At 38.2% G+C, this 12,597-nt stretch overlaps 1 protein-coding gene across 3 annotated transcripts in view; it reads right to left on the reverse strand.

The window, feature by feature from the left end:
• Positions 1-12,519, reverse strand: part of ESCO1 (establishment of sister chromatid cohesion N-acetyltransferase 1) — a 33,087-nt gene extending 20,568 nt beyond the window's left edge. For all 3 annotated transcript variants that reach the window (XR_010369413.1, XM_064434986.1, XM_064434980.1), the window contains exons 1-7: positions 12,408-12,519; positions 9,612-9,715; positions 9,256-9,454; positions 7,311-8,679; positions 6,574-6,685; positions 5,377-5,440; positions 3,214-3,328 (exon numbers count right to left, since the gene is read on the reverse strand). Coding sequence is in view for 2 of the 3 variants with exons in the window: in XM_064434986.1 (XP_064291056.1) it covers positions 3,214-3,328; positions 5,377-5,440; positions 6,574-6,685; positions 7,311-8,679; positions 9,256-9,452 (1,857 nt within the window). In the remaining variant the exon portion in view is untranslated. The remainder of the gene's footprint in view (positions 1-3,213; positions 3,329-5,376; positions 5,441-6,573; positions 6,686-7,310; positions 8,680-9,255; positions 9,455-9,611; positions 9,716-12,407) is intronic.
• Positions 12,520-12,597: the final 78 nt, after the last annotated feature.

Here is a 12,597-nt window from a genome sequence, read left to right on the forward strand (position 1 = left end):
CTTTCCCCTAAGAGAGAGGAAAGAAAAGAGAGGAATTTCTTTCCCCTAAAAGAGATCATACTCTCTCTAGTCTGAACCCAAGTCTTTGCATATCACTTCAAACACCACTACTTCCTGGCACTGCTTGCTTTATGAAGTGTCTTGGAGCATTAGATGCTTTTCTGTTCTCAGCTAAGTTCTGTGCTCTGAAGAGACTTGCCTTTTAAGATGTGTGACAGCAAGCAAATCTGAACAGAAACAAACCCATCATTTGACTTAGATGTACTTTTATAAAATGAGATAATTTTATGTTTGAAAGCTGCCCAGATAACTTGATGATGTTACTAGGAAAGAGAACAGTGCAAGTGCAGCTATTAAGTATTTCTTCTACAAACAGAATTTGTGTTATTTTACTTCTGTTAGTCAAACAGCCTTAAAGCTTGTTAAAGATTATTATTACTTGAGAAAAAAAAGAAAATTAATCTATTCACTATAGTAACCATATGGGAGAAGAAAGAAGCTAAGATACATCTTTAACGATTAAATATAAAAAACCCAAAGCACATTGTGAAAAACAAAGCCCAGTTTTACCATAACACCTCTCTAAATATAGCTCAGGGACCAAAAAGATTAGAATAAACAGACAATACTGTAACTTTCCAGACTCGGAGCCTCAGATACTACCAAAAAATTTAAAAGGACAGAGTCAAACTCACACTTGCAAAATAATAAAAGCAGCAAAACAAAAATTTTGCATTATGTGACTAGTCAAATAAATAATTAGTTTTTCAACTTTGGTTACAAAATGAGAAAAGGATTCTGTACCTACATTACGATGGACTGGCTTGACACATCTCCAAAAGAATCAGACCTCACTTGGAGAGAACTAAATTGCATTTTTCAGGCGTTTAGTGTTTTTTAAAAAGTGTAACAAAGCACTAATTAAATGTCTCTTGCTAAGAATAAAAGCATGACTTCCCAACTTTGCTCAAGGTAAAGAATAATGAAACTGCTTCTCTTAATACAACATGCCAGAAACTTGAAATAAAAATGATTTCTAGCTATTAACTATAATTTTTTAGACACTATAAATGCTAATTTAAGAGATTTGACCTTGCCTAGTTAGACTGCTTTCTACATAGGAGAAATTTCAACCTCAGCAGTTTTTAAACCGTATCACTCATTTTTCTGTTCTCACAGGATCATTATGGAACTACATAAACACCTTTGAAAATAATTACTACTAACAACAGAAAAATAAGCCCAGCCATTCAAAATCCACATTTTAAAATCTCACCATGGTTTTGCAAGCAAAACTGTTAATTACAAAAAGTACCTTATTTTATTATATGCATTTAATCCAAAATCTTTTGAGTATTTGTAGGAGGAAAGCCTAGTAATTTAGAAGTTAATTTAGCCACTTTTCACCTCTAGAAGCTGGCACAAACTACTCTAAACATAACTATGTCTCATCTCCACTGTAACCAAGGTCAAGGACAGCATTTTACAAAGTGGCTTAACTAATATTTGGGTTCTTCTACATGTTTTGACAAAAGAGCAGTTTTCCCCAAGGTAAAAGAATAATGGACGAATACCTAATGTTCTCTTGGTAAACTGAAATACAGGCATTATTAAAATGCCCTTTCCACACAATAAAAAGCCTACTCTGAACTCAACGAAATCAAAGTGAATTGGATTTGTATGAAGTGCTGAACTATGTAATAGATTGTGAAGCTGTTACTTACACATTTAGAAATTAAATATCCACTTGCATTTTCAAGAAATACTCATAGAAAACCACAAACCAAGTCTCTCCCATTCTTCCTCATTTTCTCCAATGTTCTTCATCAATGAACCTTTCTTTAAAATTTTGCTTGGTGAATAGCTTTTATTGCTGTATACCTGAAGAAAAAATTACTCTCCTAATTCTAGCTGAATAGAAGGATACTACCAGAATAATCAGTAACTCGCAAAAAACCTCTTTGTATAATAAACACTGCCAAGAGCTACACAAGCCCTCTTCAGTAGCCAAGCAGGAAGTTCTGTATTTCTTCATGTCAAAGATTCTAGCAACTTCTCAGCCAAGTTCTATCACTGTATGAGTAAAAATTAAGTTAGTTTCACAGAAATTAAAAGGGATATTCTTAGAGCCCTTTTACTGTAGTTAAGATGTTTAATAATTCATTTAAATTCTGTTGGTAAAATGGATTTCAAAGAGACAGTAATTGAAATACTTCTTAAATGTTAGATACAGTTCAGTTATCCTGTGGCTGGGCATTCACATGCTTAGATTTGTATAACATCAGACAACTGGAGGATATATTTATCACTTTAGATCTTAGAAGCTCTGATTTTAAAATATTTCAGTATGGATATAACAGAGTGTTCAGAATTCATTTGGTTCTATTTCAGTTAATATTTACATGTGTATAATCTATGTATTACATGAAAAAAGAACAACTTAGCAACACCTCCAATAATATATGTTAGAGGTATCATTTCATAAGAAAACTCCTTCCTTCATAATGGCCTGGATTCCTCTCCCTCTCTAGCTGTTCATTTCTCAAGGATTATCTGGCATGTGCATTATTGAAAACACAAGCCAAGGTCAAAACCTCCAACTGTCTCACAATCAGGCTGTGTGACCCTACACGACACCAAAACAACTGTGTCACTCCCTTCTCATTTCATGTTTTCTTGTAACCTGTATTTTGTAGCTAATAGTCAAAAGGGTAAGAATAAATAACCCAACTGGTACTACTGCTTAAATACTATGGTAAAAATAAGGGCATGTACTGGGAAATCTTTAAGTTGCTCTCAGAAGAATGGACACTCTAATGTCACAGGAACAAATCTGTTGATACTAATTCTGCACACAACCTACCATATGCACCTCCCCCTATAATTCTGAAATCTTAAGATAGTGAGAATTTACACATAAGTAAAGGCGTATTCACTCTCCCTCCGTATCTTCAATAAAAAACTATTCTATTTTAAAATGGCAGAAATTTCTTTTAACAAGAAATGTTAAACATTAAGGCTTGCTGACACCATTTTCCCATCAGCACTGAGTGGCAATCTAGTACAGGTTCTACTTTTACAAGTCATTTACAACGGTGATAAGTAGCATGTAGAAGTAATGATTTTTAGACAAATACGTTAAACCACAGCACTGCAAATGCAGAAATAATTTCTCCAAGAAGCTCTAAGCCTTACTAAAATGGTATTACTTACTGTGATCAGCTGCTTATCACCATCTTTTCCTGCTTCTTTTAGTTTCTGAATAGATTCCTCAGATGATGGCAAGTTACTGCATTTTGATGCTAATGAAGGATTTGACAATGGAGCCCTTGAAATACAAATATATTTCATGTTAAAAATGGAACTGCTTATACACGTCATGCTAGATACTCAAAACGTTGTGATTAGTACAAACTTCACCAAGATGCAAATCCAAATTAATTAAATAAAACAGTCCTGTATATTTTAACATGCAATTTAAATGGAAAATATAAGGAAAAAAAGGATTAATCAAGAAACACAGTTTGTAACTAGCCTAATTACAAGTGGATTTTTTTTGGTTTCTGAAAAATAAAAAATTATTATCAAGTGGGTAGGTTAGTCTCAACCATTAACAGCAGCATTTAAAAGAGGCACTTTCAGAGCATGACCAATGGCACCTGATGCTATGTATTGCCAAAGTAAGATTTAGGTATCATACATCAGGCTACTAAAGCAGACCATGCACGTATATTCTCACAAGTCTAAATCAGATGTCAAATCCCTACAACTAAAACTTATTCTCTTCTAACAGGTGGCAGGGAAGGGAGGAAGACCCAAGGAGTAAATGCATCGGTAGCACTGCAACCTTACTCAGTTTAAACCTCCCCTTGTCACAGCTGAAAGAAACACTGGAAAATACAATAAACTATCACCAAAACTATTCTATGAGCTTGCTCCTATATTCAGGGAAAAAAAACTGTATTCATTCCAGGTTTGGATAAAACTCGTAGAGATTGCCAAAGCAAAACACACACAAAAATACACATACTTCAACTAGGTATTTACATATTTTTCTGTTTCTGAGCAAACTTACTTGGGGCACCTCCTGTAGCACAGGCAGCAGGTTAATCCAGTGAGCTTTTTAAAAAATTAACTTTTGCCAGACATTTTTAAAACAGCATTTTGTGCTAAATCGGGAGTCATTTTTTTTATTTCCCTCATGTGCTCTAAAATTTGCCTTATGTAACTACTTCAAGGTGTGCCTTTTCCTACAAAGCCCTCAAGAGATTTACATGGTAGATATGCACACAGGTAACAGATTACTCTATGTAATGGCAAGATTACCACAGGAAGAATGATGGCTTAAATCTTGGATATCATATAGAAAGCAGGGTAAGAAAGGTCTCAGAATTAAAATATAGATCCAGATAATAGTAAAGCAATATAATCTTGTTTAGGTAATAGAGGCAATAAATTTAAGTAGACACCATAAATCTGTCAGTTGAGACTAAAAATATAAAAAATCAAAGCTATTGCAGTGCTTATCAATACATTTTAAACCACTCATTTAACTAGTTTGCATCTACCTTACCAACCGTCTTCAGTGAAGTACCATAGTAGTAGAGTTTTTCAACATGTACTAAAGGTCTGGTTAGTCAGAATTGTTCATCTGGCCTCAGAGAGATGTATTGAAAATTACCTGAAACATTTCTTCTTGTCCCCATTATGAATATAGAAAACAGTAACAACACACTGACAACTGCTGCTGCTCGAGGTATCAGGTACAAAGAAATTTTTGTCTTATCTTGTAATTGACTAAAGCCAGAGCCTATGACAGAAGTGCTCAAAAACGGTAACAGTCAATGTCATTAAGGCTAAAATACAAACTTGAACTGTAAGACAATTTTAGTACTAAGAACTATTTCTTTTTAAAATGGCTGCTGACACCTTCATTTCACAGCAATCAGAAAATTCTGAATTAAACCCCCTCCTCCTCACCTAAAAAAAATCCACATGTACAACACTCCCATAGTACAAAGAGCAGAAAAACTCCAGACGTAAGTGAAATAATTCAGTACATGAAAATCACGTGGCAAATCCTTCCCCTACTCCCTGGTTCTCATCTGATTTGAGGAAGAGACCAGTATAAATGTTTTTCCAACTCTGTTAAATAATAGTTTTGAAATAAATGTGCAGCTACAAATATCTTCATTATTTTCTTAGCAAAGTAAAAACATCCCTAAACAATGGGATAAAATGAAAGTCTGTTTTTACAAAGACAAGTCACTTATCTGAAGCTGAAAACTGAAGCTGGGAGAAAACTGTTTTATAAATTCTCTCATAACTCTATCCATGCAAGGTTACTGCAATTTCATAATGTATGAAATACCATACCTGTTCTCAGATTCAGAAGTTTGACTCGTTACTGAAGTTTGCATCAACTGTGTGGGAGCCAAATCTACAATTAATCAAAAATTATAACTTCATTATAAAGTTTTCAGTTGCAAAGGAAATTTGAGTTACACAAACAGTGATTTTCAAAAAACACATTCAAAACAATTTTGCAATCTGTTCATGGCCAATAAAAAAAATATTCACGTTTGAGGCAGTATGTGCATGTTTCTCCAAGTATAATTTTAAAAAAGGCATTTTTCTCCAACATTTTGACAGCAGTTCTGGAGGACAGTTTGCCATAAGCTAATCAAGGCCAGCAGTAAACTACACAGGAGTTTAAATATGTTTATACTGATACATACATAAATAGCTGTCTGTATTTTATTAGAATCATAAATGTACAGTATGTCCCCATCTGAGACATGTTCTACAACACTTAAGGAAAAGAAACAATCAAAAACAGCAAAATTTTTTTTTAATTCTGTAACAGAAATTAAGAGTAGTTACCCTTCAAAACTATCTTACGACAGGTAACAACTCCAACTATTTAGTAAAGCTAAATAATAAAACAGTGCACTCAAACTAAGGTTCAGATTTAAAAAATACGTGAAAACCCCACAACAAACCCCTCACCACTAAGAACAGAAAAAAAATAACAAAGAGACAACTTAGTGATTTATTGACAGTACTTCTTAGTCAAATGTACTTCAGTCAAAATATTCACATCACACTCATCATATGCTTTGACAAAACTGCTTTCACCTGCTGATAAATGAAGACTACATAATAAAAACAAGGGAGTGATCACTCAGTCAATAATTTGGTTAAGATCAAATAGAAAAATTTAGAAGAAACAAATGCAGATACTTATTCAAATGAAGCAGAAAACAAAAACCAAGCCAAGAGAAGAAATATGCAAGTTTTACCACTTTATTACATGGAAAAGGAAAGAATTTGGTTGGGTTTCTCCTCTTTCCTACTCCACAGCCCTGACAAGAAAGCACATTTCAGTGCTACTCAAGTGGCCCTGGGTGTGACACAAAGCAATACAAAATCCCCTGGTCAAAAGTTCCAACTCCCGAACTTGAGTTCTGCACCAGCTATGCCTTACTCTGTGAACCATTCCTCTTAAAGGGAGACTTGTCCTTCCCACAGAACTCATCAAATCAAGTACAGAAATCTGTAGTAGACAGTTACCTTGAGGTTCACTTTCTCTGGGTTCTTTTTTTAACTGTTTTGGTGGTCTAGGAGCTGTAACACACTTTACTGGAGAACTTTCTGGACTTGATTCCAAATGTAATCGGAAGTTCTAAGCAAAAGAGAAAATATTAAATTTATAAATGTCCAAATTATTCAATGCCTTTAACCTATTAATAAAACCACTAATTGAACTAAGTATGAAAATTTTAAATACAGCGTCAGTTTAAGACAAAATGAAACTTATTAGCTAGTCTATATTGAAGTTTGTGACATTAATTAAAAAAAAACTTTTCCATTTTATATATAAGCTTGTAAAATGTTTTCTGTAAAACACAGTTATCCTTAAAATCCTAAATTCTAGTAGAAACACATTCAGACAAGGAAATGAGAAGAAAACAAGTTCATTTACTCCAAAGGTGTAATACAACTTTGCAAAACAAAACAGCTAGAGAAGCTGAAGTGTCCATATGAATCCATACAACCTTTGGCTCAGCACAAAATTTTATTGATCAACATTTAGTTAACAACAGAATCTAGGAAGGTGGAATCAATTAATTTTTCAGCTTACTATCACCCCTCTATAACAATACAGCAGTAAATCTCTAATACATTTGAAAATTTTAAGTTACTGTAAAAGAAAGTCATTGTTAAAACAATTCTGAGCATGGGATTCTCAGAAAACAGAATAGATTTAGAACACCCTCCCACCATACACCATAATTAAAATAACTTACCTCATCAGGTCTTGGCTCACATAAATGTTTTGTCAAGTTAGGCAACAGACCGTTTTCTGCACCTTTCCTTGTGGGCTGTTTTGTTTCCAATGTCACTTCTTTAGCTTCAGCTCTTTCAGATGAAGGATGTGATTTCTCCTGTGCACAAGTTGTACTTTCATTCTCAAAGAGTCTTGCTGACAGCTTGCCTTGTGCCTTTGAAAGCTCTGCTTCTGCAGCCATTTGACTTGCCTCTGAAACTTCAGGGAAATCTTTTAAAAAAGGAAGCTTGGGGACATTTGGAAAATTTGAGTTACTTTGCTTCACATTACTAGCTTTCAGCAACTTAATTTTGGTCCATTTAGAGTTTTTGTTTGAGGAGTTATTTCTACCATTCAGAGTGCATTTGACAGGCTTTGCTTTTTTGCTAGGGAAAAACCGTTTGCACTGAGGACTTTGACTGGGTTCTTTCTGAGTAAGCATTTCACTTTGCTGTAACTGTGTGTCATCGTGCTTTTCTTCTGCTTTGCTATCCTCTGCATTAGGGGAATCTTTTCTCACTTCTACTGTATCTGACTCAATCTCACCTGCAATTTCTTCACAAAGTTCAAGGATGCTCACCCTTTTGGATTTTGCATCATTCTCTGGCTGATCAGCCACATTTGTCTCACTTACAGGTGGCTGTGAAGCATTTTTTGGTTTTGTACTGGGTTTTATGTTCTGATGTGTTTGTTGCTTTTCCTTAGATGCTGTAGAATTTGGCTTAAGAGAAGCAGTTTCCACTTTCTTTGCGTTGCTAGAATTAGGAGACACAGGGCCCGTTTGGTCTTTCTTGACTTCCTGAAGACCCTCAGCAGGACATGACGAGGACCCTTGAAGATTTTGTTGAAAGCTACTGGAATTATCCTTTTTATTGTCTGCTTTACACTTTTTCTCTTTCAGAGAGCTGGTCACTTCTACACGTACTTCTTTATCCTCCTTTGTATTGTTTGGCTTTATCTTTGTGTTTTTCTGTTCCGTTTTCCCTCCAGCAGATTTCAGTGGTTTTGCTGCAACACTGTGAGCGTGTTTTTTTGCCTGGCTACTGTGCTTAACTTCTGGAACTTTTTCTTCTTTAACTTCTCTGCTGCGCAGGGATCTTGCTGGAACATGCACATGTGTTAACTGCTGCAGTCTCTGTGATCTCCTCATTACTGGCTCGTTTGGTGCAATTAAGCATTTTGACTTAGGAATTTCTTGCACAGATTTTTTCTGGCATACCTCCTTATTTTTTGCAGATTTAGGTTGCTGCTGTTGAACTGTTTTGCCAGGTGTTGTTTTATTATTTGAGTTGAGTGCTGATGATCTTGTAGTCATGCGTGTTCCTACTTCAGGTTCATTGGTGTTATCACTGAAAGAGTCAAATAATACTTTTTTCAACATACAGAAAGTAGAATCTGTCATAAGATTATTTTCATTCCTCCTCTACCTCTTTCTTTTCTTTTTTTAAAACACCAGATCTTATACTCTCGGTACTTCTGGAAGAATTTCCTCAAGAATTATCTCAAAAAGGTGTTCACTTCCACCTAGTTACTCTTAAGTGTTGTATTTAATGTTTTTTATGCCTGGCAAGACTAAACTATGAACCTCAGATGAATACTTTGTAACATTTCTAGCAGTTAATCACTGATGCTTCTGACTTGCAAATGAAGTACAAGTTACATATATACAGATAGATAATATTAGATTTATTTTTGCTTCAGAAACTTTTTTGAAGGAGGTCTTTCTGGATTTCAAGGCACTTAGATAGTTCCAGAGAAAAATCATGTAGCAGACAGCAAACATAACAATTTGAATCTGATCTCCCTTCTAGCACTATTTAACTATTTGCTGTATCTTTAACTCAGATTTCCTCTGCTTAGACTGTTTTTGCTCTAATGTAGTCTATCAAGATAGTGCAGAATTATGTAATTTTTTTGTCACTGACCTGTTTGGTTTGACAGAGGTTTTGAGCACAGCTTTCTCCTGCACTGCACACTGACTGGGCTTTGATTTATTTGAGCCATGTTTTGTATCTGACACTTCTTTTTCCTTCTTTGACAAAGATGGTTTGCTGTTCTTGTCCAGCTTTGGACGTTTAGCAGAAGGTTCTACTAACGAAGACTTCCTTTTCTGAGCTGCCATTTCTGTAAAAAAACAAGCAACTCAGCTTTTAGACTCTTTGCCAAATATCATAACTTTTCATTTTTATATATTCATTTTCCTTTTACAGCCAGATCATGCTGCAATCAGAAAGCAAATCATTAAAGCAATCTCAAATCAAATGACACTCATTTTACTTACAGGTTTTTACAAGAGGCAATCGATGTTTAGGCCAAAGTAACTTATCAAGGTGTGACAAGAGCATTCCTTATGCATATGCTTACAAACAGGATGTTTCATGCCACCTATGAAGAACAGAAAATGTTCATGCAGTAGACATTTCAGAACTTCCTACTCAAGATTCTGAATTCCCACCCTCTTCCATCTCCTCAAACAATGCTTACCTTTAGAGTTTCATTGATAAGGAAATAAAAAAAAAACAAAAACAAAAAACAAACCAACAACCAACCAAAAAACAACAGATAAATTTTATTTTTTATTTCCATATCCAACAATTTTTGGCACTTCGGTGTCTTAAGCGCTACTATTTTACCTTCTGAAATGCGGCAAGCAACAGTACAATTCAAAAGAAGTTTCTCAGTCTTCAACCTTTTTTCAGAAAATAGTGTGCTGCTCTCTTTCAGAGCTGGCAAAATACGTGGGACTGCTGTCAATTCTGTGCTTCACAGCAACAGGGAATAAATCCATTAGACTCAGTTACCAAGTTTTGTGGCTGCTACAACAGAATTTTACAGACATCAGCAACCACCTACAACTGTTCCTTCCAATATGACTTCAGCTACAAATCAGAGATGGAAAGCCTAAAGAGTAGCATTATTAGAGACATTTGCCTTGGGCAGTTAAAGACAATGTTTTCAGGAGAACTGAAATGATGTTAACAATGCAGGAGTTACTCGGCACAAGAGTCTGAAAGCTAACAGAGATTCTTGATAAAAATATCTTCACAGATTTGGCTGATCATCCCTTTCATATACATTTCTGACTTGTGAAACTTTTCAGTTCCTTTATTCAAAGACACCGTCATTGTATTATGGCAGAGATAATAATTGTTCTATAAAGTTTTACTAATAACTTTATAAAATAAAGTTTACTGGAAGACCCAGTGGTCAGAACTTCCACATCACCTTTTTCAATCAAGAATTACCTATCAATTTTTGTCACTGACAGACATACAGATTATATACAAGTTTCTATAAACCTACACTGCTTTTCAAACCTTAACTGATCTGAAGTTAAATCTGACATATTTTTAAGGTCAAATAGGAACAATTCACCGATTTTGTAACACAGACCAGACACTTTCAGTTCATTACAACTAAAGTATAACTTCCAGTATTGACAAATGTATGTCTTTCCACAACAACTTGAAAGATACTTATGTTAAGCTCCTTTTAATAACTCATCATTATTCAACAGGAAGAAGTAAGCAACCGTACTTTTTCTTTTCTTTAGACTTTAGATTGTCCTTAACCTCATTTTCATTTTTCCACCTATGAAAGCATTTCTAACCATGCAAAACTGGTAATTCTGTTAAAAAGCTGATTAAAAACACAGATTCCAGACACCAGCACTGTCTTCTGACCTTCTCCTTTAAAGAAAATACATGATAAACAGCCTGTATTTGAGGTATATTTTTTTAATTCTACCCAGGAAAGCAATCTTTTACAGCACTTTTTGTGGTGCTATTTTCATGTCTCTCTCTAAGGAGCAGAAGTAGAATTTGCGTGCCTACATTCTAATAGCTCATGAGCTCCACAACACCTCACAAGTCTATGGGCTTCCACCAGTCAAAGGAAACCCGTCAGAGATGCAATATGGTCACTCCTCCTGAAAACAGCAGCCCTAGTTGCTGACCAGGTCTTTGGTCTCTTAGAGCACAACACTGACCCTCAGAATCTGAGAATATCATGACACTGTATACACCTGGACCTCCTTTGTTTTTTTCCAGACATGACATGTCACACTCGGGGAAGACTTACAAGTACAAAACAGAAAGCACAGAACTTCCCTTGCTGGTACTCCTTCTCAGGCAACTAAAAAATACACTCTCCTCCCACAGAGCTCTTGAATGGTAATTTCTTTCCTACTAATACTTTGTACAACAGAGCAAAGTCTTTTCCAGACATTCCAGAACCGGCAGTCTCTGCCCTGGAGAAGTCACCCTCTAGTAAAAGCCGGATTATGGAAAGCAGGGAAGACACAGAAGTGCAGGAACAAACTAGAACACGAGCAAAGAATGGTTTGGTGCAAGATGTACGGCGGGGGGGGGGGGGGGGGGGGGGGCGGGGGTGGAACCCCGAAAACAAAACAGAGCAAACAAAAACCTCAAACCCAAAAAATCCAAACCAACAAAACAGAGAAACGCGAGCCGCACAGCTTCCAGTCCTTGGAGCAGGGGCTGAGGCAGGCTGCCCACCAGCCGGACAGGGCGCGGGGGGCTCGAACCTGAGCCGTCCCGGCTGAGGGCCACGGCAGCGCCTGGCAGCCCCTTCGGCACAACTCAGGACGAAGGGAAGGGAAGGGAAGGGAAGGGAAGGGAAGGGAAGGGAAGGGAAGGGAAGGGAAGGGAAGGGAAGGGAAGGGAAGGGAAGGCCTCCAAGCGTGGCCCGGTGTCAGCCGCCCCAGCGCCCCGCGGTGACAGCCCTGCCGGGGCAGGGCCTGGCGGTGGGACCCCATCCCGGCCGGGGCCGCGGGGGCAGGGCGGGGGTGCCGGGATAAGGCCGGGCTCACGCCACGGCTCCCGCTCGCGACTGGGCACGGCCGGGCCGCTCCCCCCGCGACAGCGGCGGGCAGGCCCGGGGAGGATCCGCCGCCGGGCTCTCGGCCCCGGGCGGGGCGCGGGGGGCAGCGGGCACGGGGCAGCCGGGGGTGAGGGGACCCGGCGGGACGCGGGGGCGGTGGGGGGAGTGCGGGGGAGAGCAACTTCCTCAGCGCCCCCTCTCCCGCCCGCCCCCCGGTCTGCCGGCGGCCGCTTACCTCGCGAGGGTGTCAGCGACGTGCCGGCGCTGGCGGAGGCGGCGAGCCCGAGCCTGGAACCCGCCCACAGCCGGGCACCGCCGCGGCACCGCCCCGTCCCGCCCGCCCCGCCCCGCCCGCCGCCGGCCCAGCCTCCCCCGGCGGGGAGCGGACATCTTCCGGCGGGAGACGGAACGCGGAGGGTGGGGAG

This window comes from Passer domesticus, chromosome 1, assembly GCF_036417665.1.
Source record: "Passer domesticus isolate bPasDom1 chromosome 1, bPasDom1.hap1, whole genome shotgun sequence".
NCBI lineage: Eukaryota > Metazoa > Chordata > Aves > Passeriformes > Passeridae > Passer > Passer domesticus.